Source organism: Agelaius phoeniceus, chromosome 7, assembly GCF_051311805.1.
Source record: "Agelaius phoeniceus isolate bAgePho1 chromosome 7, bAgePho1.hap1, whole genome shotgun sequence".
NCBI lineage: Eukaryota > Metazoa > Chordata > Aves > Passeriformes > Icteridae > Agelaius > Agelaius phoeniceus.
In genome coordinates this window covers 34043438-34070097 of record NC_135271.1, presented here as the reverse complement: position 1 = coordinate 34070097, position 26660 = coordinate 34043438, and the positions used below count along the sequence as shown (strand labels likewise).

Genomic DNA, 26660 nt, shown 5'->3' with positions numbered 1-26660 from the left:
GGATGCTGTGTGATTCTGTTGAGAGACTCTTGAATTTCTTGGAGTCTTGATGCTTAATGTGATTTTGAAAATTAAAACAAAAATCTTTTGCTGTTATTTTGCACTGCTGAGCAGTCAAATAGTCACTCACTGTCTTTTAATTTATATGTAATGGAAAATGCACTGGGGAAACACATCCTGTGGAATTGGTTCAAGTTCTGCTGTTTGTGAATCTACAGGGCTTCATTAAATCAATACCCTTGTTTAAAATAACTATATGCATAATTGGACTCACTTATAATAAATCCCTTGCAGATAACTGTGTGAAGCATGGAGTAAAAGGACTGGAAAGGGTGCATGTGCCAAGGGAAATCCTCAGCCAGCAGAGATATGTGAACTCTGGTTAGAGCAGTTAATTGCAATTGATGCCATTCATGTGTTACAGGAAATGTTGCAACTTTCTCCTGACAAAAGCTCTGTGGTTCCAATGCTGTGAGTTATTCTGGAGAACAAATCATAACAAAAACACAAAACCAAAACAAAACAAGCTTTTTCTTTAGACACTTCAGTGAATTTTTAGGATAAGAAACTTTACACAACAGTTCTGGTTCTTGTGCATTTGAGTGCTGCTTGTGTTAACGTGGTCTGCCCTGCATACTTAGTGTGTTATCCTCTCTAAGTAGGTATTTGTTAGTGCTGGGCAGTGGCATGGTATGTTCTTGAAGGAACTTGCGACCGCATTTTCTCACAGAGGTCATAACTAGGTAGAGGTGAAAGACCTTGCAACTGAGTGCTCAGAAGTTGTTTTTAATGAGCTTAGGGTTAAGCAGGGAGCATTAGGGATAATAATGTTTGTGAACCTTGTGGGCCATTGTGAGTTTGAGCCGGTTCCAGCAGTTTTCTTCAGGCCTGGCATGAAGCATGGCTGCCATCTTGATGTGGGAAAACTTTTTGCACTACGGCAAAATTTGAGAACCTGGTTCACATATTTTTGACCTTGTGTGGATAAAATAAACCCAGAAGTGGAGGCAGTTTTGCCACAGCAGCATGGCACTGTGCCTCTGCTCTAGCTACATCTGTCCAGGGGAGCACCCGGTCAGCCTGACCGCAGCAGGACACGCGTGCGGCTGTGCTGCCTCAGGGCTGGCAGCTGATGCACTGCTGTGCCTTTGCACCAGCTCACCTGAGATTACCCACGTCTGACATTTGACAGGACAAAGCTTCTAATTTTCCTGGCCATTTATGAAGGTTTTAGCCTTATTTTCTGTAGAGTCTCCTGAACTTGGTGCAGGTGTTGGTGCTCAGTGCGAGGGTCTGGGTTAGGTGCCTCGACAGGATGTTGGGTGTTGATGTGCTCCCACAGCTCCCTGACCTTCTCTGTGGGCAAATGGTGGCTATGCTGATGGCTTTCTGTGTGTCAGTGGTTCAGTGATTAATGTAATTATGCAGGACATAAGACATGACTTCAACTCCTTTTGCTTTTTCGGAAGGATAACCCACTGTTTCCATTGTCCCCAGAGAGTTTTGCAGCTATGAAGCGGCTCTCACCTCCCTTCCCAACGGGGCCATTTTCTAGAGAGGTGTGGAGAGAAAGTCCCTCAGTTCTTTCAGGTAGAGATGATAAGCAGACCTCCAGGGGAACAAACAAGGGTGTATGGCTTTATAGCATTTTTAGAAAACAGAGCAGTGGCTGTCTCTGTCTTTCTGGCATTGGACATGTTTTTTCAGAGAGTGGAGGAAGGAGAGTGGACAGATGTGAGAACAGCACCAGAGCTCAGGCTCTGGCTGCTGTTGGGCTCTGGTGAGACCTCAAGTTTCTTGGCCCTGTGAAGACTGATATGTCTCACAGCAGAATTTTATCCCTAAATGAAACTTTAATATTAGAAAACCCAAACAGAGTGGCCTCTAGGCCAGGTGGCTGCTGATCTTTCTGAATTTTTTTTCAGTTCATAAGCTCGTGTGTGGTGCGTTTTTTGTTTTAGCTTAAGACTTGCTTTTTATCTAAGTTCTCTCCAAATTTCATTGTGAGCTTTTTCTCAATCTGTCTTTCTTAGTCTTTTATACTAGGATTCACTTTTTAATGACTGCCTAATGATATCCAAAATGTATGCTGCTAAGCTTAAGAAAGAACTTAAGTACTTTGCTTTTATCCTGAGTAGTTTGAGATCACCAACATCTGTCCTCTTTGTTACTGTCATTATTCCACTCATCTTCTGAAGACAGTATAGGCCTTTGTTTTACTGAGAGCACTAACTGGATTTTTTTTCTTTCCAGTAACATACTTCAAGAGGCTTTCTAGGTTTGATTAAGCCTTTTCAAATCTAGTGGAAAGTAGGGAAATAAGATATGGAATGAGAAAAAAAATGTTTTAACATAAGCCCAGAGTATTTTTTAATTGCATGTAGAGCATTACATGGGCATTTTTTTTCAGTGCCAGACATATGCATTTATATTTCCCACCAACATTTGCCTGGTGTGAGTAGGAATTTAATCAATAAATTCTTGCTTCTAATTTTTTTTCTCCTAGCTAGAGCATTTGATATGAAAGCCTTACTCTGAATTACCACAAACCAAATGTGAATCTAAGAAAAACTGGGGAAAATGTTTACACTGTACAGGGAGAACAGATAACTTTTGCAAATAAAATCAGATTTTTGTCTTTTTATTAACATCAGCAATTAAGTATTGCTTCCTAGAATCTGATTATGTAAAATTCCCAGTGACAGCATGTTGTTTATGAGTTTTGAAATGATACTTTCTTTGTTAGAGTGCCAATTCCTTTGGTACGTATTTCCTCTGTCACCTGAGGCTATTTTTCCAACACATAACACATGTGATTTTTTTTTTCTGCTTTCTGAATAATCAGCTTTTCCTTTTGCTCATTAAGCATAAAATTACAGCCAAGGTATTAATGCAGTACAATACACACTGTATTAAAATTGACCAGTCTCTACCACATACTAAGTTCTTTTTGTCTATTACCTAATTAACATTAATTAGCTCACTACATTTAATGAATTTTATGTAAAACTCAACATTTTTTACCTTTAGGATAATTGTGACATACAATCTAATGTGTCAGACTGGGCTGTATGAATTATTAATGCACTCTATATTTAGTATTTTAGTGTACGGACTACTTTGACAGACTGGGTGCAGCCACAGTGCTGGATGTGGGGGCTCTGCTGGAAAAGGAGCAGCAGGAGCCCCCTGTGAGAGCTCTGCTTGGGGAGAAAAGAAAGGATGAACCTGAACAGATATCAGAACCTTGCTGATGCCAGGTAGCCCTCAGCCTGGGTTCCCAGCTGGAACAAAGAAAAAGAGATCCTTGGCTCTGACTTCTGCTTTTTGCACCTTCCACTTCCTTTCACTGCCTTGCTGGTAGCCCTGGTTCAAATCAGAAGTGCTAAATACTACTATTCCTGCTAATGTTGATGATGAGAATTAGTATAAAATAAAATAGATGTATTTCTTAAGAAAAACCTTGCACTTGGGCTATTAAAATCAGGAAGATAATGGTTGAATTCTAATTTCTTAAATTGTTTGAAAAATCAGTTTTACCAAGATCCTGCTGTTTTAATACTTGTGATAGCTGCCCTAACTTCGTTATGTCTTGGGTTAAGAGAAATGCAGTTACATATAAGAAAAATTATGGACCTGCAGAAGAGGTCAAGTTGAGTGGAGATCAACCTTTCTCTTGCAATCAAGTGTTTTCAAAGTGTTTTCTGTGACCTGCATGACCTGTTGTGCTTTGGTAGCATATGAGAATCTTTGGCTTCCTGAGTATGGGAGAGGCTGGTGGTCAGCCTTTGGCATTGCCTTGTGCACCATCTGGGTGGAGTGCCCAGTGCTCCACACCTTCCTCTGTGATTGACATGCATGAAGATGTTTTTACAAAGATTAATATTGTCAAAAGCTTCTTTTTAGAAAACCCAAAGTCTTTGCTTACCTCACCAGTACAAAAATAATAGACAGTTTAAGTTTCCATGTGGGCATAATGCCATCCAGCTATAAATCCCACTGGCTGCAAGGCTTTGCACAAGGTCACACTGATGACCTGGAAAATAGGCTTAGATGTAGGAATGTCAACTTGGTAGAGTGGCTTGAGAGCGTGAGTGAGGGAAAGAAAAATGCATTTTTCTTGGAATGGATTATGAAGGTGCTGGGAATTACAGGTTCAGAATTTTACTTACAGTGTGGTGTTAGTCATTGTATTTTTGGGAGAGGTAATAAAGTGCGTAAATGGAGCATCTGTTTGAGTAGAGAACTCTTTTATTCTAGTTAGACTAATTCTGTTTTTCCTGATCGTGGCAGATATGTTTTGTTTTCAAGGTGAGAAAGAGGCAACAGGCCCAGATACAATAGTAACTTAAATTCAAGCTCTGATTTGGTTTCCCTTGCTTTCCTAGTTTTGTTTTCCTTGTCAAGTGATTGAGTAGTTTCTGAAGTTAGAATAGGCTATAGATAAGCCTATGGTCTATCGACTGCTGGAGGCTAAGTGAGGTAAGAAAGTAATTTAAAAAAAATGAAACATTTATGAGAATTTTCTTTTTATGACATGGTCTGAACTGCTTTTCTTGGCTTATAATGCTTAGTACTGTCTTTTAAATTAGTATGAATTATTTCTATTGCATTTAAGTACTTCTCCTGTTATCATTGAGCGAATTTTTAAATCTTTTGTTGCTAATTAATTTCTTGGATGAGTTATTTATAGTGATTCATGTTACAGCTGTAATATTTAAAGTGAGTTATGGTAAACTTGGTTTTTGTATGTTGTATGAATAAGAGCTTTAGTGATGGGAAGAATTGATGAAATAATGGATAGAACTCTCTGTTCACCTTGTTACTAAGTGGGTGCTGACTGCCACATGTTTGTTTTCAAAGGAAGTTTGTTTTCTTTGTTGTGTAGGAAGAAGGCTGCATTTAAGATTTACATTGCCTCTGGCCAGCCATAGCAAAACATTGTAGATAGTTGAAATATTCAAAACTTTTACTAGTAGTGTGTCAGGTGCCACATTTGAATTATTCTTTTCATGGTTCTCCTTTTGCATACTATTCTCCTTTAAGCTGGCACACAACAAAACATGTTAAACTGTAGAATTCATCCTTGAAGACAAAAATTGGGTTGGTGACTTGAAGTGAATCATTCTGTATAATGATAATACTATAAAAAGTAAGTACTATATATGAACTTGAGAATAGCCAGACTATTGAAATAATACATATGTTATTATAGAAATAACAATAATAAATTGTTCTTGGATTATATCTGAGGTGGATTTTTTTGTTGTAATATATTACATTGAAAGGTAGTAAAGAACTAACTGAAAAACAGGTTTTGGGGAACGAACAAAAATATTATTCCTTACATGTACTTAATGAAGTCAGAATTCCAGTTATTTAAAACCAACTGAAATTTTAATGTATTTTTAAAATATCTTCTGCTTCACTTCAGAAAATCCTAACTTTTAGTAATTTATCTGAAAATTCTTCAAATTAATGAATATGTTCTGTAACATTTCATTACCTTTTGTTTTTGCGTAATAAAAGTAGAAGGGAATACAAGACTTGGAGGTCATCCATTAGAATGTAAACTGAAATCAAGCTTGACAATTGCAATTCCAGTGCTACTGCAAATGATGTCTCTGTGGTGTTACCTCATTAAAAAATTGCAAGCAGCTGGCAGTTAAAACTTGTATCAGTTTCCTACAAGTTTTTTCATAGTAAACTACATTTATTCTTTTTACTTAAAAGACTCTTCATCTTAAGCCAACCCATGGACCAAAATAACTTTAAGAGTTGTCCGGGTTGGTGTCATTTACAGGGATCACAGAATCACAAAATATGCTCAGTTGCAAGGATGTGGTCTTATATTCATATGAGGTATTTAAGTTATCTGGTACTTGTGACTTCAGTGTATGGCATGGTGCAGCTAAACAAGCCATGAAGTGTGATGCTAAGTAGAATTTTTTAGTGCATTGATAACAGAAAGTGAATCTGTGTAGGAGATTTACAGCATTTCATCCAGCTGAGTTTTGAAAGCACCATAGCAAAGGTAGCACTGTTTCCTGTGTGAGACTGTTCTATAGGTGACATATTTCAAAGTCAGTTTTTAACAATATTGTATCATGAATTTCATGGTATTAAATGTCAAATTTCTTCTACAAAGACGAAGCAGCACAACATTTTTGGGTCAAATTTGTAAACATTTTTTTCTGAATCTTTTTAGAAATACTTCAGTGTTTCTCCAGGCCTTCATTTTGTTTCTGAGTCTGGTCTGAGAACCCAGTGATCAGGTCTTAGTTCAAGAACATATGTGGTGTCTTTCAGGACACTGGAGATAGCACAGGCTGAAGCCATGTAGCTTCTGAGGAGGAGACTGCTGGGCAGCTGTTTTGTGAGGAGAATGCCCTTGCTTTATAATTACCCTTTTCTCTAAAATTTCAGTGGAAATGGCTCACAGTTGTAATTTAAGAAGAATCCTAAGAAGGGGTGTTGAATAGGAGAGATTTTCTTTCTCACCTAGCCTTGGATTTGCTTCCAGACTCATCTGACTTTTTTTCTCATCAACTTTGAAAATGGTAAGACTTCAAGAGAGCAGGAAGGCCTGAAATAGGGCTGTACTGGTGGTGGATGTGTGGTGGTTCCACTGATGTTCATGGGGAGCAGGTGAGGGCAGGAGAGAATTGTCTAAGTTGGGACCCAACCTTGTGTCTGCCATCCTCACCCTCTGGGGAGCTGGTCCCAGCACTGTTTTTCTTCCTGATGGAGAGAGAGGAAAAAGGTGAAATTGGCTGCTGCTGGCTTTCTCTTTCAGGACAAAAGGGAAGGTTTATTAGCCTGGGGATATTTAGTCATGATAGATCTGATCATTTAGGTTTTGGGCTCTCTAGCTCTATTTTTGTGTGTAATGCACAAAAAATCTTTTATGCTGTCCAGGTTCATGTGATAGTTTAGGATGACAAGTGATAGGCTTTCCTCATGTCTGTCTGTATGGTGTATATGTATGCACTGGAAGGAAAATGACTGCTATTCATAGGAGTGGACCTTTTTGCTTTGTTTTAGCTGCTGTTTATCATCATAACACAAGCAGTTATGAAAGTACCAACTCCCTTCAAAACCAGGAAAGTCTCCATGATGGGAATGCATCTAAGTTTTACATATTCTTCATTTTAGTATTCTTTTATCTTTCATTGTCCTCTATACCTTTACACTTTTGCAAGTATCTTCTACCTAAGTAGGTAGCTGAAAGGCAGTTTAAATAGAAAAGCAGGCAATGTCTGACTTTTTAAGCTCCTGTGGGAGACTCTGTAGTTTCCAATGACCATTTTGTCCCAGTTTTCTATCTTTGAAGCAATCATTGGCTTTTTTTTTTCCTTGAGGTCTTAACGTTTTTATCGCTGTCCTTGCGCTATTGAGCATAAAATTTGGTTTTAAATATTCAGAAAACCCCATATGGGCAATTTAAAACATTTCGAATTGTCCCTGGAAATTATACCTTTTCTCCCATTTTAATCCAAATACATATATGGATTTGTCTTGTTTAGATAGTCCGTGTCTCTTATTTCATAATTTATTCCAGAATATCCCAACACCAGCTTTATGCCCTGCTTCTAGTTTTGGGGGGGGCTGTTCTTTCTTCTCTCCTTTCATTATTCTTACATAAACCAGAGGAGGCTGCCCCCAGCCCAGTGCCTGTTTAGGCTGTGGATGCCTCACCTTGCACCATCATAAATAAGAAGTTTAGCTCTTAGTGACGTGGGTGCTGCTTGAACAGCTTTTCTGTGTCCCCTCACAGAGAAAAGATGGCAAAATAGATCAGGTGCAGTTAATCTTAGCTTGTTTAATCTCCATGTGAAATCCTTGGTTAACTTTGTGAGAAAGCAAATGTTTGTGTCAGAGATCACATTTTAGAATTGATTTTGGAATAAACTACTCGTTAACTTTTTTTTGGTAGCTATAAGTGTGATAAAATTAGGTACTAATCTTTCTGACAAATGACATATTTTTGTGATAAATTGAATTCATAAAGCATTTTTTACTGTCTTGCAATTTCCTGTTGTATGGCTTTCTGTCAAAGCTAACCTAATCCTAAATTATACTCTAGTAGTAGCTCCTTTCTCCCATTGCCTTCTTTCAAAGCAGTGACCTTGCCTCCCAATCCTTGCAATTCTTATCCCACATTAGTCTTTTAAGATTCCAGAGGGTATTTTGCATAGGAACAATATTAGGTTTGTGCTCCAATATTTAAACATACAAACCCACTTGTTTCACATGGCTGAAATAAACATTTAAAAACAGCCTGGAAATTTTGGTGCTAACTGATATATTCAGCAATTTTCTTTTTGGATGAGCTTTGATTGAGGAATATTGTCTAAAATCAATCTTTGTTTATTGTCATTCTCTTCAGAATCAGTATACCTTACAGCAAATGAGAATTTCTGAAATCTGTGCGTTGATAGACGAGTTTTTAAAATATCTGTATTTGTGTCTATATTTTATTGATAAAAGTAAAACTTTCAAAGGAGCATGATGTAAAAATGATGTGCAAATAATCTGGTATCTGGGGTTTGGCAGAGATATTCAGACATTTTGATTGCCTAGAAGTATAGGTGAACTAATGAGTAGTGCAAAGCTGAGTTTGTATTCAGATTATGCCAATATTTTTTTAAACAGTGAAGAAACTAGACTGAACCTGTTCCGTGCCTTTCCCCCCTTTGTCTGAACTGAAGCAAAGTTTTTTTTCTGATTTAGAGCTAGTTCTGAATATGTTGTAGTTGGACATAACCTTTATAGAGCTCTTCCTTTAAAAAATGTCTGGGTTGTCTGCTCATGATGGGTGTACTGCTGCCATGGCTCAGCAGTGTGTCAGGGTAATTCTCTCAAGCTCTACACAGGTCAAAAAGATTATTGAAGAATGCACAGGCACTTTTCTTTTTGCTAAGTCTAAAATAGAAGGGGCTAAATCCCCAGGGGATAGAAGTTATATAATTTGGTGATGCTATGCTGATTTATGCCTCTTGAGAGTTTGCCTGCAGCAGAAGCTGGAGGTGATGAGAAGAGATTGGATGAGAGAAAGACCATCCAGGAAAAATTCATCAAATTTGTCATTCTTGAAAGGACCATCATAACATATGGTAAGGCATATCATTTACCTCAGGCTCGGAGGAAAATGATTTCTTCTAGGAGAATATTAATTTTATTTCTTAGAGGATCAGCTGACAGGGTAGGCTTTCTCCTGGCTGGTCTTCCCCTTCTGTTTTCTCTGAAGGGAAGGATGGAAGCTTGGAAATGTCTTATCTGTAGCAGACAAGCAAGTTGGCATTTTGCCATCATTTTCTGCTAGCAGAGAGGATAATGGTAATCATATGTCAAAATTTAACATTTCTCTTCTTTGAAAGAGAACTTTTTAATGCAAAATATTTAGAAAAGTCAGATCTATTCTGAGGCAGATAAGGATCTAGGATTAGTGAGCTGACAAATTTTTCTTATGGAAAAGGAGTTTTTCTTCCTCTTCAGGCACAAGGGGAGATGAAAAAGGATCAAAAGAAACAAACATATGAGGTGTGTAATGTAACTAGGCTGCAACTTCAGTATTGTGTAATATCTGGGAGACGGGCAACATCAACCCAGAGCAACATCGCCTCTCCTGCTGCTCCTTCTGTGGGAAGGCTGTTAGAACTTGCTTTGCTAATGAGTTCCAGGATGTTTAATTAAATTGGTATTTCTTTATTACCAGGAAAGTAAATTTCTCTTGTGCTATATAACATTGAGTCCAAATTCCATCATCACCTTTTTGAGGAAGGGAAAGTGTTTTCCTATAATCAATTCCTGTAATCAACATCCCCAGTTGTTGCAAGTTGAGCCCTTGGTCAGCCATGTCTTAGTCAGTTAATAAAAGTAGAAAGGTTTTCCCAGGCTATGGCACGAGTTACCACACTGGTGAGATGCTTAAAAACGTGGAAAGCTTTGCTTTCTTTTTAGTCAGAAAAGGAAGGTATGGTTATTTTAGATAGAACCTATTCACCTTCTATTCACACATTTAAAATTGGCCATTTCAGTCTAATTTTACAGATAATTTTCTAGAATACACGATTTATATAAATATAATTTTGCTTAGAAAATAAATGTATGATTGCAAGCTTTGAGATTTGTATTCTTTATTTTCTGTATTTTTCCAAGTACAAGTGTAAGCAACCATCTGTTATATACATTATAAGATTGCTCCTCAGCAGTCTGAGAGAAAGGAGATGTCAGCCTTCTCCTACATTATCTTCTGGGAAATGGGATGCCAGACATTTTAAAATAGTTTTTGAAGGTAAAATGTTGGAAAGAAATCTTGGTTTGAGGCTGTTTTTTATAAATTTATTCTAATTTGTCAATAATACGTACTGTAGTGATCTGGATCATCAGGGACTGGCCAGAGGTACAGGCTTGGGTTTTAAATTTAGGATTCAGCCACACTACCAGTGGGATATTTGGGAAGGCAGGTTTTAATACAGCTGCATTATCTGCTAGGCAGCTTTGGAACCAGGCAGTTAATTTGCAAATTTTGACTATGTATCCACGGTTCAGGTCTGCCTCTACTTGTTTCTTATTTTGTTTTATAAATATTTTGAGTTTTCTTTAACCACAGTCATGGCTGTCCACAGATGAGCTGATTTGACTTATATAATGCCTGCTGACATAATCCCAGGAGAGTCTTTGGACAGTATCTCATTTGAGATGCCCGTAAAATAAAGCAAGTTTAAACTGAGTTAATAAAAATAAACTTCAATTTCCTAATGATCTTCCTTTTTCCCTAAAGAAGGATATTAATACTTTATCCAAACCCCAGTAATATAATGGGAAAATTGAGTAAGAGAGACATACATAGACTAAAGAAAGCAATAGAAATAGTCCTCTCATCAGGATTAAAGGAGAATGGCTATCATTAATTACTTTTCAGCTTACTCCACTCAGCTACAAAGATAAAATTTTAACCTGATCTGAGCAATCAGCTAAAACTTGGATTTTTAAATTTATTTTGGTTAAGAGAAATTGCTGAGCTTTTTATATTGTTAATACCATTCTATGTATCGAGATGAAAGTTTGGTGTCTTTAGTACATGAGAAACCAACTGTTATCATGTATTTTTTTTAAAATTCAGGTTTCTAAGCCAATTAGTGTTGAGTCTCTTTGCAATCTATGCATTTTCCTTTAGGTCCTGTCCTTGATACCAATTCTGCTGTAACTTAAATTTCTGCATTTTTCATTTGTCAGTGTTTTCATATCTTTTAGAAATAGAGGTGTGCAAGATACAATTTTGTGTGTTTTCTAATTTCCTCCACTTTTCAGGGCTCCAGCCTCTGATAGTTAAACCACCTGAAATTATTGATGCCGTAGTATGGATTTGTGCTTGTTACAAATTCGTACTTGAGTTTCTTTTTCCTTGGCACTTCTTTCTTGACACACCTATGCAGATCTCTCTTTTAGTCTTTGGTGTGTTAAGCTAAACAAAGCAAATGTTTTCAGTTTCTTCTCAAATTTTCCATGACCATTGTGGAAATCTTTCTCTTCCAGACAATAGATCATCAAAATCAAGAACAATAGATTTTTAATATAATTTATTTTTGCATTAATGTTGATATCTCTGTACTAGAAATATATTACCTGATAAATTAAAAATTTCTTTTCATTTCCATAGGGACATCATTTTGATAGCTCATAATTATTTGTGATCTACTTTGTACCCAAAATTTCATCCACTGTAATTTTCAACTGCTGAGGTCTCAATTTTCAGCAGAAACTTAATAATCATCAAGTTCACATATTTTCATTTTGCACTGTTAAATTTTACCTCAGTTTTATTCTTGTGGTCCTATATGTAATCCATGTCTTCCTGGTACTGTTCCAGTCTTCATATATATTAGCAGTGCTTTCCCATATCAGAAATTTCTGAACTATGATTTTTCAGCTATAATTCATCCTATGTTCTGGTAATGTATAAAAATATGTAGTAAAACTGATCCCTCAAATTACTGCTGAGAAATATGCATTTGTATTGTTCTTCTAGCTCTTTTGGTGCAGCACTACGTAATTTCACCTTTCACAGTCTCCAATACCTTGCACTAATTTCAAATGTTCTTTATCATGATCATTAGTACTAGCAAACACAGCTTACACTTAATTTAAAAAGCTGAGTGACAGAGCTTCTGTTGCTTGCTCCCTCACTGCTTAGGTCAGCTCTATTTGATAAGAAACTGATTTGTGGTGAATTCAAAGTGACCATTATCTCACCTTGCATAATTGACAAGAAATGAATTTTCTTTCTTTTTGTCCTGTGAAGAAGAATTAAATAAAACCAAACTATATTTGTGTGTAATTTTTTGTATGACATAATGTGGTACTTGTTGATAATCTAAAGGGGATGGGTTACAAGACTTTTGATTTAACATCTCAGAATAAGTATCTATATTTTTTAAAATGTTACTGTATTTCTACCCTCCCTCTGCTTTAACATTGTTAATGAAATGTTAAAATTTTCACTTTTGCAAAAAGGTAATGGTATTGACATGAGGAAAAGCATGGAATAAGTTAAATGAAAGTATTCCATTAGCTGGGATAATGTGCACAAAGAAATAATATTATATTTCTGAGTGCATTTATAATTTATACTGAGATCATAACCAAATTCAGGAAAATAGTCTTTTACCTTGTGTTTTGCTAGTTCTTGAATTCTTCATGTGTCCAGCTGGAGGAGAGACCATGTACTCTTTGTGGGCAGAAACTCTGCAGTGATGCATTTGACAGCTGTGGGGAGAGCCCCTGGCTGCGTGTTTTTCACTCTCTGAGTGGGGATCATCATGCAGTACAAAATTTGCACAGGGAGAACCTGCATAATATTTATGAAAGGTTGCTTGGCAACCTACATTTTTATATCACTTCTTACCATCTTACTGGCCTTTGTATCCCAGCAAGCAGCTTTTGGGGACTTGGAAGTGGCAACTTAGAGATGTGGGGTTGTACTCCCTTACATAGTTGTGAGTAGATACTGGACAGAATGAATTCAGAGCTCACAGTTTGTACAGGAAAAAGTAACTTAATATATAGTGCTGGTGTATCATTATTTTTGTAAATTACCCTTGGAAATAAGAATATTACTGTTGGGGGTATTCCTATTCCATACTGGTGCTGGGAAAGCTGTTTTCTCCTTTCATTGCTAAATTGCTCTTGTTTGTTTTTTGAAGGGCCTTTTCTCTTCTTGGGCATATGCACTTATTTTTGTGTGTGTAGATTTAGTAATATTTTCTGGTTTGAGAATGAGTTACTGAGTTAATCTGGAGCAAGTTGAAAAGTGGCAGCTTTTGAGAGCATTCCCAATGTTGAGAAGTGGCTCCCTGACTGCCACTGCCAGCAGCAGTAAAAAGACAGTGTCAGGTTGTTGGACATCAGGATTAACTCTCAGAGAATATAAAAAGCAGCATCAACTTGGGCCTTATCTGGTTCTCTGCTGCACTTCAAAGCTTCACTGACTGGCTCTGCCAGGCTGCTGGACACTTCACTGGAGACCCTATACCAGTGTGTGGCAGACAGTTCCCTTTCCCTGGAAATGTAGCATCCTTATGTTGAGGCAGTTGCACACTGGATAAAGTGGAACCAGTTAAAAATGGTAGCAGGTAGCTTCTCCCTCTAAAGGGAAATATATGGTATTAATGGATGAGACCAGTTTGCTTTTATCAGTGCCATAATGTGAATTACTGTAAACTAAATTTGATTAACTCTTCAGTTACACAAAGGACAGATTACTACAACTGTATAATAATAATGTTTAACAGGATAGGATCTGGGTGAATTAATTTGGAAGTACTTGCTTCTACTTTCAGCTTCTGCTTATATTTTAAAGTAAAGAAGGACATCCAAATTAATTTGAATAACACTTGAAGCAAGCTGAAGTTAAATTAGGGTAGAGTTTTTTCTTACAAGTTTTATTTGTCAGTAAAATTCAATTAGTAGCAAAGTGTTTCAATATGTCTTGACAGAAAATTCCTGTGTGTTTAAGTAGATGAACTGAATGCCTCGAAATTAGTATCTCACTAAGTGAACACACATAATTGTTCTATGGGTCTGGAATTCAGAGAAATTGCAAAATGATACTTTTACCAGTTTGGTGGCACTGTTTCATCTTAGGTCTGTGAAATTTTTTTTGTTTGTTTATTTGTGTGTTTGCTGCCATAATACCAGCAATAGCAAATATAAATAATGGTTTATAATAATAAATTCCACTAGGAAATTTCACTTTGTGTAAAACATATGTTTTAATAAAAAAGTTCAGTTATTACTTCATAGCCCTAATAATTTTAAAATTATTAAGGAGGTTACTGTACATTGTTTGCTTGAAAGGTCTCTCTTATCAGAAGAAATTCATGCATGATTGTTTTGTTTGATATCAAACCACATTTTTGCTGTCATAACACTGGCACATTTTCAAGTCATGCTGTTTTCTGGCTGCTAGCAGGGAGTAATGGAAACAATGCAGTGATCATGCAATTTATTAAAAATAGACACTAAAATACTAGGGAAGTGATGCTTTTATTTTATTAGGGACTAGGATTCACAAGGCTTCGTAAAAATAGCTGCTTCAGTATCACAGAGGAATTAAGATACCTTGCTGCCTGTGAGTTGTTTATAATTTATTTCTGGTGATTTTCCTTTAGATCGGATTGTGATGCTTCTTGTGAATGGTGACTGTGCTTGCTGAGGAGTGGTCATGCAAGCAAAATCTGATAACCTCGATATGTCGCTTCATCTGCCGTTTTTCTTTTGTTAATGCAAAGCTGGTTACATAATATCTAATTTCTCCTTTAGCTGACCAGAGATGAAAACAAAATCTATAATGACAGTGCTAGGTTTTATAAAAAACGCGAGTGAGGAGTTGAAGGATGTGGCTTGTTCTGTTTGGACGCTGCAGGATTGCTTTAAGCAGTAAGCTTACTGTTTTCAGATGGCATTAGCAGCATCAGTGATATAGCTGTGTCAGCCGCCTCGACTGCTGGATGTCTGTAATCGCACCGAGGAAACTATATTTAAGATCTGATATCTTGAGGGTAATGACTCCAGCACTTACTGATGGACAGAATGGCTGTTAATGCTTTCTTCACTAGCCCAGAAGATTTTGAAAGATAGATAGGTCTGTGATGTACTTTGATAAGACAGGAAATGCAATTTTTGGGGGTCTCTGGAAATAGAAAGGTCATGCAGCTTGGAACCGGTGAGACATTACAGTCCCTAAGTCATCAGGTATGACCTCATGATTTATACAAATATTTCTAACACAGGGTTTGTTTTACAGTTTTAGGTCATTTGCAATCTCTTTGTCTGTGTAATTGCTTCATGTTGGATTTGCTACAGGATTTATAGGGTAGACTGTTTACATAAGCAGAGCAACGTATATGTTGGAATTCTAATGTGCTCATTTATATTTGAAAACTGGAAGATTATTCTCTATATATTTTCAGCCTGTTTTATTGAGAATATGTTTTCTTTTAACTAATTAATGGTGAAAGGTTATCCCTTTGCTGTAATGTAAAATGACAAGATTGTATTGCATTTTTATTTTGCTTTATCTTTGCATGACACACAAAAGCTATTGTGATTGTGTTTGTTTGTCATATGAAATGCAGTATAAGGCAACTGTTTACCTACAGTGCCAGATTATTTAAAACAACGTATCACATTGTGTAACAGGACAGGGCTATTCTGCAGGCACAGATCTTGCTTCATTTTGCAGCAGTAGATTCTTTTTCTTTTTGCTTCATTTCAAATCAGTTTCAAAAATAGCTCATGGAACATAACAGTGAAAGTTTGGCAAGATAACTGTCCTCTTTTTAATTATTACACTCAGTGACGCATACTAATGCTAATGGGTTGTAGAAGAGAAGATTAATATCTTAAAAATTTAGAATGTTATTAAAAACCAGAATAATTTTATTGAAGCATGTGTCTTTTTTTGTTTGTTTTTTTTTTTTTTTTTTGGTAACTGCTGTCAACTTTATTGCAAGGGTAATACTTGTGGATCTGCTAATGTGTTGTGATGATGTATAGGAAAGTCAGAGTACATAAAAGAAAGCAGATATATGGGTATTTTACATAGGAAGATAGTGGCCTAATTTCATATATGGAACACAGAAGAGATTTGGAGATACTGTTAGCACTTTAGGTGTTATAAACGTTAGGTAATGGCTGATGTATTCCCTTGAATACATCATAGAGCAATTATATTTAAAATTGTAGGAGAAATTTATTTTAAAAAGGGATATTCGACTCCATCTTAAGAAATTCTACATATATTTGCAGAACATTTCCATGGCAACATGTTTGACCGTGTGTTTTAAAAGCTCAGCTGAAGCCTGAAAGTAGTGGCAATTTTCTGTCTCTTGCTTTACCCTGTGGAGCAGCAATTTTCACGTATAACTGGACAGCAGATTGGCAGGGGTGAGAGGTATTTTCTGACCACAAAGCACAGGATTAAGTGATCAAGATTTAAAAATATTTTCATGTATCCACCTAGAAATGTAAACATGTAAGTCATGGATTTGATTTTGCATTTGGAACTATATTCTGGTTTCACCTCATTTAATAACATTTTGGTGAAGCCGTATGTGTGTGGGAGGCAACAGAAGATCAGACTTAAGTTTGTGCAGCAATGGTAAAAAAGTCTTTTAATTTTTAATTAAAAACATAATTGTAGAAAATATTGTATTACTTGTGCTGACCATAAATTCCAGTTTCACAGTCTACTTTATTCATTTTACATTCTTCTTAATAATGGGCAAAGACTGCCCTGCTCTTAAGCTTGATTAAGTTTGGCATGATTTAACTATACCTTTCTCTTGCTACAAGATCCTTTTAATCTGTTAGAAGTTATTTTCAGTATTTTGATGTATTAGCCATAATGAGTACATTCTGTTTCTTGGCATTGGAATGAAATTCCTGAAAGTATTGATTTCATGGTATTTTGGTGCTTTGCAGAGTATTTATAGACCTTTTAATAGGACCAACCCTCCCCAGCTTCTTTGTTTTCCTTATTCAATTTACAATCTTGACTTAGCTTCATTTTGAAGTTGCTTCTTTGCTCATTTGAAATAATTAGATCTCCATGGAATTTTGCATCTGGAAGCTACAGCAGTAGGTTGTGCTTGTCCTGGACTCTCATCACTTACACAAATTCTGCAAACTGCATTCTGTGGATGGTTTTGGAATGTATCATTGATATAATCTCCAGTAGTGCAGTAGACATCCATTGCAGCCTTTTGACAATGGAAACTATCTACAGAGGAAAATGAATTGGTGAAAAATGCTTGCTTGAGGAAGTTTGTGCTTAGGTCATTCTGTTTTGAACCAACACTATAACTGACCATTGCAAGTGAGTTTGAATGTGTTTTTTCACTCAAAGGACATAGTCCCATTAGGACATAAGCCCTTGTTCATTTGGAGGGGCTAGAGAGTAACACCCCAGAAGAATATATTAAGAAAGTAAAGCTGTTTTGTAAGAGAGGAAATTGCAGCAAGATAGAGTTAGACACATGAGAACATGGAATTGGACTGAAGTGATCTGAAAACTTAAAATTACAAACTATTTTGCTTCTTTTACTTGTTTAAGTCCCACATCCAGCCTCCTAAAAAAGAAAAGTTTGAAAGATTGCTGATATTTTATATTTGCTCTTGCTGCACAAGAGCAGAGTCATTGAATCCAGGGCACTGTGTTAGTAGCAACTTAACAGGAAGACATTTTTGTGCTTTCTTCAAAACTGTATCATTTCTCTTCAAGATGATTGGTACTGTCAGTATTTAAAGAATGCTGTGTAAGGAAGGATCTCTCTAAATAGAGAATTCTTTTCCCTTGACTGAGCATAACGAATACGCATCCATGAGTATGAGTTTCCTTATCTTTAAAACATTGCAATTTACAGGACTCTCTGATAAAGATCTTGCAGCGAAACACTATTTTAAGAACAGTTGGGCAAGAAGCCGAATATTTGTGTAATTTACCAACTTTAAACAAGAATGCTCTTACTCATGCACATACACAGTTGTGGTGCTTTTACTTGTTACTGGTTGCTGTCCTGATTCCACAGTGCTGACTTTTTTTGTAGGTTGTAGTACCAGTTTTTAAGGAAAAGAGAACACTGGAACAAATGGGAGATTGTGATCATACATTTGCAAAACATTAGAAGCAAAAAGTACTTTCAGAGTTTGCTGAAAGAATTCAAGTGTTTTTGGTGTACATAAGCCTCCTTCCTAAGACATGACCCTCTTCTCTGGTCAAATTCTTCTCAGTATTTTAATTAATGTTTCAAGTCATTGGGCCTAATGACCAGAATTAGGGAAGGCTTACTATAAGCATATCAGAAAGGTGTAAAACTAAAGTAACATAGCATAAATATGAAATAGGTAACTGCATGGTCACAAAATACATAGCTACACAGTGACTGGAGTGTTCTAAGAATGTTCCAATCTATTTAGTGTTCCAAGACTATCATCACATGGTCATTCTGAATAAAGATTATTCAAAGGAATTTTGCTAAGATGCAGTCTGAAAATGTGAATAAATCAAATAATAATAATCATAATACCAAATTATACTATGGTAATATGTTAAAAAAATTAGAATAGAGTCATATTTAGTCCCAAAAATTCCTGTAGAGGTGGAACCACCTAAGATGAAGTAGTAGGGAAGCCGAGCATATTAATGCAGTAAAAGAGAATATGCATTACTTAGAGTGGCATTTTTGAGAGAAGAAACTATCATAGTTCATTCTCTCTCTCTCTTTCTCCACCCTGTGCCTCTCTTTTCACCCTCCCATCCCATAATGAGCCTCCTAAAGACTATGTCTTATAAAAGTTATTTCTTGTTTCCTTGCAGGACCATATTTGTTTTGCCTTACTTAAATTTTCAATAAATGTTATTAATGGAAGAACCCCATTAACATGAGTGCTATTACACTACTGCAGCCAGTGGCTTTGCTGTCAGTATAATTTCTTTTAAGTAGAAGCTGATCCATAGTTCTGGTAAGTTTGTATAGATTGCTTCATTAATAAACTCAATATTAACTACAGCTCACACAGCGTAAACTCCACAGTGCTTGCCATACTGTTCTCAGTGTGACCCTAAAATCACTTTCCTGGGTCATTTAAACAATGTATGTACCAATAAGGAGACCACAAGATGTGACTGGTGATAAGGTGGCAAAAAGCTGCTATTCCCTTATTATTAAGGTCACCAGGTTTTTTCTTATGTTGAAGTGATACTTCTAATATTTCATTTGTATCCATTTGCTCTTACCCTGTCACTGGGCAGCACCAAGAGTCGGGCTAGGTCTTCTCTACATTGCCCCCAGTGAGGGAGTTGTATATTGTGATAAAACACCTCTGAGCCTTCTCTTTTCAGGCTGAAACAGTCCCAGTGCTCTCAGCCTCTCCTTTGATGACCTTTGTGTTCCTTTACTGGGCTTACTTCATTATGTCCATTTCACTCATGTAAGAAGGGAATCCAGACCTGCTCAGAGCTCTCCAGTTATGTCTCAACAGGGCTCAGCAGAGGAACAGAATCACATTATCTGGTAAGGAATCTTGGATTGTCTGTTAACTAGTCAATTAATTACAGAAAAATTTGCACAGAAATCCTTGAAAAATGAGGACTGAATGCACAGAAAATTATAATTGGTAATCTTGTGGGGAAGGAAAGCTTTGAAAATAGCTTTGCTTCATTCATAGCAGTCATTTTAGTAATGAAACCTCCTGTTGTTTTGGAATGTCTTATGTGGAATCTACACCCCCCAATACTAATTGACATAAGCAGGGAAATAAATCCTGAAGGGAAAGGCTAGACTAATATTTTGAGCTGAGCAAACTTCAAAGCAACTGAATAAAAGGATATTAACTAGCATGATATCACTAATCAAAAAACTCAAAAAAAGGTAAACTAAATGAAATGTGACTTAGAGGGATTCAAGAGTTGTGGTTTTAGTCAACTTGACAAAAATAATTTGTTAATTTCTAGTTTTGCTTGAAATTCAGAGTAAACTCAGGGTTCTCAAATGTTCTCAAGCAGCCATTAACTGATAAAAAATATTCAGCGTGGTATATTGAATGATGTAAAAAAAAGGAATTAAGGAACATGAGGGAGTGTTGAGGTATAGAAAATTGTTCTCATTTTTATAATAGCTTCCCTCTGTTCCCCCAGGCTGCTTAAATGAAACAAAAAATTTATATAGGAGCCTTCAGTGATTTAAGATCCATCCGTTTCTCTCCTGCTAGCATAATGAGTTCACTTGTTTAAATTTTCTTTATTAAAGATTTTATGCAGGCACGCAGAGTCATTAAAATCCATGCAAGGAATCATACCCATATGGTTTGTATCCACATTTAACGCAATTAAAAGTATTCTAGCCAAAGCAGTATCAGTTTTATGTCCCAATCCTGTGATTAGAACTTTCTGGGAAAGGCAGTGTCATATTTATGTCTGAATCCTGCAAGTGGAAAAGGAGAGAAATACCTTGTCCTTATACTGATTAGGGGAGTTCCAGTTATGCAAGACCATTTAGATGTGTAGTTCTGTTTTGGAGATAGGACTTGGTGTGGTGGAGAGCAAGTTTATGATACGAGGGGATGAACTACACTTCAGGTGAGTTTCTGTCTGAGAAGTAACCATGTAGGTCAGTTATACCAGCTGATGTCACATTTTAGTTCATTTTAAAAGGATATTTAAATGTTAATGTTCTTTTTTCCTGCTAAGGTTATCTGAAATACTTTAAACTTGAAAAATAGCAGTCCTTCTCTTTCCCTGTTTTCTTTCCCATTGTTTTCTTACTTTTCTAGTCTATTTTGGTGAATAAAGAATTTGAGACTCCATACAAATATGTGTGTCTTAAGCAGTGGTTGTGCACATCAGAACTTGTAATTTAAGGTCAGACAACTTCTAGTTTATAAGAAAGTTGAGATTGATTGGTGTTACCTTAGTGTTGTCTTCCAGGTAACATTTGTAATGGAGTTCACTGAATGATCAATAGAAAAATCTAATACATACGAAAACCACAAAATGATAATTTCATAGCAGTGATAATAATACAGTGATTTTTTTATTGGGTTTTATGTGCTGCTGAAGATTATTGCTGGGTGCTTAGATTCCACATGACAAGCGTAGGCCTAGCTCTGTGAGGACTACTAAGGATGAAGCTCAGTGTCTGATAACTGTGACTTGATCTTATCTTTAGACTATCAGTTGAGGTGGTTGTAATAATACATGTCAAAAATAAGACATTTTTGATTACCTGGGCACGGGATTTAATGGCAGTGGCTGGATAATGCCAGTGAAGTTTACCTGACATATGAAACGTGAACCATATGGAAATGGAAAGCTGTGTTGGCGTTCTTGTCTTCCAGAAGGAGCTGAACTTTCTCTGGGAACTTGGTTTCTTTGTTGCCTTCGGCAGACTGGATCCTCTGCTGGATCTCAGTGTTCTGTCACCAGTCCTTCTGCACGTAGTCATGAGTGAATTTCTCATTGCTGCTCAGTGAATGTCTCACAGTGACTCACTGGGTTTTGTTATTGCCCAGTCTGCCTTCTGCTCCCCTCCTCCTCTTTCCTGAGTGATTTTCTAGTTTCTAGGGTGCAGATGTGCTGAAATTTCTCAGCCATTTAACTTCTAATGCAAACACGCATATTTGCCATGGATGTCAGGGAAAGATGTAATTTGTGCTGTCAAAAGTAGTTACTAGCACTGCCTTGTGTCTTGAACATCTACAGCAACAGAAACCTCAGCACAGAAGTGAGACATGCTCTGAGTCCTTTTCTTGCCTCCTTCAAGAGATAAGAACTGTTGTTTCCTTTTTAGTATCATTTGCAATTGCAGAGACAAGAATTAAATATACATTTTAAGTAATGTCTGTATCATCAGCTATAAACAAATTTTGCTGGTAATTACTTAGACTTTATTTCCCTCATGGGCTTCCTTTCATGTTCATAGAAGTGTCATTATCAATTTCTACTTTAATTTCCATTTAATTTTCCTGTCTTTGCTTGGCTACACTATGCACACCTATAGTTCTCTAATTTAATTTAGGAATGTAAATAATGACATCTTTCTCTTCCCAGAGAACTGAAAAATCTTTTATTCTGTTTATTTAAGTCATAGTAAACAAGATTTAGGCTCTTTTGCTTTGGACACTTTTGGCAGCTTCTTCCTTACAGAGCTGGGCAGCAGGGATCCTGTAAAGTAAATTGGTTAAGCCTTGGAGCCAATGCTGTTCCCATAATGGATGTTCCTGCCTTCCCAGCACGTTTATCACCAAATATCTTCCTCTCTTGGTTTGCAGTCTGCCATTTGGGACAGGCACATACACTGATCTAGCAGAGCACAGGGGAACACCACCATGCTTCTCAGAGAACAGCAGGTTTCCAGTTCAAAGGTATGAAGGGAGATTTCATATAAGATGTTACACACCATATACAGTGTTTCACCTGTAGAATTTGGGATTATAAGCAGCCTTTTGTTGACTAAAATGTATTCTGTTGGAAGGATACGCAAATTTGATACTGCTTCTAGGCTGGCTAGAAATATAAACCAGCATAAGAGTAAGAAGGAAACTGAGCAAGTAGGAACATTCAGAAAGTGTTTAATACAAGACACATCAAATACAAGGTAAGAATATTACATAGAATTTCATTTTTTCTCATTGACAGATTAAAAATGCCATCACATCTTTGCTAATATTTTGTCATAATTTGCCATAAGCATTACTTTTGTGATTCAGGATGATGGAAAATCAACAAGAATGAGAATAATCATAAATAAAAATGTCAAGGAAATCATAGCAGTATCTATTAATAGAACTATGCACAAGATTTATTGACTTGATCCTTTGCTGTTGAAAAGGAGAATTTCTCATCTATTACTTAGTAATTAATTAGCACTCTCTTGCTACTCCCCTCCTCTCCCCCCAGTACTCTTTTTAGCAGATAAATAGTAAATGGGCATAGATAGAGTGATAGTTAAGCTAAACTTGATGTTGCAGTGCTTGTGAGATTGGATGATCAAGCTTCCAGAGTGGCCTTGCAAGTCAAATCCACTGCTAAAAGGAGAAGTGGGGACATTTGCCTTTTTTGGTTATCTTCTTTTATTCCTCTACAAAAAAATACTTCAGTTTAAATATAGAATGTACAGGGAGAAGCCATTTCAGTCTTTAGTGTTCTTATAAAAGCTTTGGGCCTTCTTTGTTTGAAGGATAGACAAAGATTCAAGGAAGACATCCTTCTGTTCCTCTGGGTTCCTTTTGTTGCTTCTCGTCTCTCACAGAATTTTTCTCTGCACTGTGGCAGTTTAAAATATGCTCATTCTAAGCAGAGCAAAGCTCTTGTGATATGCACAGTTTAAAGTGTGCTGTTGCAGTCCGTGGCAATGCTGTATTTCAAGATAATTTGTATCTGGACTCTCATCTAGCTCCCATTGACTACATAGGAGTTGCGCAAGGTGCAAGCTAATGTAGGATTTCATACACCTTTTGAAGAATAATGTCTTTGTGTGTTATGTTTTCATCCACTGAGAATTCTACCACTTGTAAATGGATTTGTAATCCTGATGGGTTACAAACCTACTTCCTAGAGTCTTGTATTCTGTCATCTTTATATCAGCAGATGAAATTATCCTAGAGAATTATTTTTTCAAAGAAAATAAAATGATTCTGTATTTCCATTTCTAAGTGTGGGTGCCTCTTTGTTTTTCAAGTGTGCATACTTGTGACTATAATAGCATATCAGAGTCACAGCAGAGGAATGGTTTTCAATTAACTTTTTTTCTTTTTTTTTTTTTTTCTTTTTAGATGAGTCAACTCCTATTTTATGTGTTAGCTGAAATCTGTGGTTGCTATTTAGCAGATCTGATTACACCCTTATTTGGGGACCAAAAGTCCTGTGCAACTTTCTGGGATATGTCTGGTTTAAAGTACATTAGCTGGCCTTATACTGTTTACAGTCCTTTGCCTTCAAAAGTCTACTTGAAAGTAATCATTGGTAAAGTTATGTATCACACAAGCTGTGGTGTTCAGCTTGGAAAGAAGAAATACACTTAAAATAACAGAGCAAGCTCCTTAAAAAAACCTTTAACATTCCTCTGCAAGAACCCAGACATCTGTATGTCCAAGGATGCATAAGAACCAGTGATGCTATTTACTCCCAATCACTATACAATTCTGGCAAATGATCCATAAATGTGATTAAAATTCCAGTGAGAATAGGACTCGGATTAGTCCACTTCCACATTACAAAAGATTTATTAGTGTACATTGGCATGAAATTTAGTGTTGTTACAGAGTGTACAAGTATAAAATGCTTTGACCAGTACTGCTTATATGGACTTGGCATGCTGTATAAGCTTCAGGGGATTAAATCTTTCCTAGTATAACTATGTCACAGCAAAGCATCCTTATCAACTAGCATTTGAAATCACCATGTTGTTTGTTAAAACAAGTAATGTATGTCAGAGAGTATATGTGTAACAGCTTCAGATAACAGAAGTTTCAGGGTATGTGAAAGAGCAACAATTAGTATGGTGCTGTTTCCTTTCTCTTGAGATTTTTGATTACTTTGTTGGTGCCAATTTATCTCTGTGTTTTCTGATGCTTTTCATGATCTTATATCAACCTATGTCTGGATTACACTTTGGTGTAATGTCCTTCCCTTCCTCTCTTAAATTATATCTACCTCTTGTTCAGCTTGTGAAATTCCTGTAACTCCCTTGTTTCTTTGAGTGCAAAACTCTTTATCTCCTCTATTATTTGGTATTGTTTTTATTTTCTTGATGTTTCTAGAATGTTACTGATCTCAAAGAATCTAGATGTTTTCTTTCTACCTCCTGCCATTCCCTCCAGCCCACAGAGATTTTTTCCCTTATTTATTAACACTGCCTCATCTCTTGGCATTTTTGTGGAGATTGTTACCTAAAACATTATCTGCTTTGAATTTGGGTCAAAGAATTAGGTACTTCTGTGCTGTTCTGAATTCTTCCTTCTCCTATTTCTAATTTATTTATATAGCAATAGGATTTCCTTCTGCCTGTCTTTCTAATATTTTTATGGTGTATATGCATACAACTATACCTGTTCCCATCTCTCTCTGACTTTGACTTCCAACTTTCTTCCATTCATAATTTCTCACCTTTCAGTCTCCATATGGATAGCCATCCAGCTCTGTAGCTGCCCTGGTACTGTTTCTCATTTGAGCTATATACCATGTGCCAAATCAGCCTCATGCTTGAGTTGGTCTTCTCTTTGCACTGTGTTATCCAAGTTCCTTTTCTGTGGTGACTACTGGAACTTTAAAAAGATTTTTATTCTCTCTCTCTTGGAATGAGACTTCGTAAAACTTCTGTTTTATTGATCTTGATGATCTCGATTTCCTTTATCGAGGAAATCTTTACTTTCTTCTATCATCTTATCAGTTCCCTTTAGGCACTATTTTTTGTTCTTCTCATACAGTTCCAAACCCTTCTAACATTCATGGTCCTGGCTGACTCCCAGTATCCATTTTCTCAGTTCCTAATGCCATCTGCAATGCCTCAAAGATACTGCTGACTATCTCTGGTGAAAATCTTTTGATTCTGCTGACTTTCCGTATTTCTTAATCTCTGGGATTTCTGTCATCTGTTATGAATATTTTTGCTTGCAGTTTTGCCTGTTCTGTATTTTTTATTAGTCATACAGCCCTCCATTTAGTTCATCTATTACCCCATCTTTCCATGTGAATTTCTTAAAACTAACAAACTAAAAATTCAAGCTTTTTTTTTGTTTCCCGAAACAGAATTTTTTGTTGTGTAGTCTTTGAACCTGTTCCAATTAACTTTTTCTGGTTCCTTTCCATATTCTGACTTTTTAAAAATTTTTGCTTCTCTCTTTGTATTCCTTCCCTTTCACAAGAAGTATGTCTGAGTCTCTTCATATTAAAAAAAAGAACTCAGCACAAGCCAACCCTCTACTCCAGAAGTTTCAATTTACCAGATTTATGTCCTAACCCTTGACCTTCTTCATCTGCTCCCACTCCCTACTCTCCCTATTCATATGCTTTGTACACTTGTCTTAACTTCTCGACTTCTAATGCCTTTCTAGAACTGCTTACTTCTGGTTTCTGTCTTTTGCACTGAAATTTATGTCACTAATGTTCCACTTGACTTCTTCCTGGAGGAATTCCAGTCTAATCCTTTATTCTCCTCCACTCCATCTGTCATCTCTCTGTGATGCTATGTTATAGTCTTCACTAAATTTTGTTGTTCTTAGACATTTGTCATTTTGTCCTTGTTGATTGTTTCTCTTTACAGACTCAGTTTTTTATTGGGTGGGTCTTCCTCTCCCCCTTCTCTTTCTTTATGTAGGTGTATGTTTAGATCTCTCAGGAATTCATCCTCAGCTTTGCATCCTCCTCCACACCTTACTTCAGATAATTTAGCCATGAGCATAACCTTTATGAAGGCACCACTGCTTTTTTTTTTTTTTTTTTTTAATAGTTTTCCCCAGTCTAGTTAAACCCTGCTTAGTGCAGAAAATTTGCTTGGTCTTCAGTGATCACCTGAATGTAATCATGTCAGAAATAATCTTGAATTTTCTTTCCTTTTCTTTCCTGATGTGCTCTTTTTGCTCTATGTGGCTCTGAA

General features: G+C 36.5%; 1 protein-coding gene across 11 annotated transcripts in view; it reads left to right on the top strand.

The window, feature by feature from the left end:
• Positions 1-26660, top strand: part of SLC4A10 (solute carrier family 4 member 10) — a 166043-nt gene that overhangs the window by 37339 nt on the left and 102044 nt on the right. For 3 of the 11 annotated variants that reach the window (XM_054636673.2, XM_054636672.2, XM_077181505.1), the window contains exon 1: positions 14878-15258. The exons of 3 other annotated variants lie outside the window; for them this stretch is intronic. In XM_054636673.2, coding sequence (XP_054492648.1) covers positions 15178-15258 — 81 coding nt within the window. In that variant the 5' untranslated portion in view covers positions 14878-15177. Of the gene's footprint in view, positions 1-14874; positions 15259-26660 lie in introns of those variants that run through there. 5 more of the 11 variants (XM_077181507.1, XM_077181508.1, XM_077181506.1 and 2 more) reach the window with 3 other exon arrangements.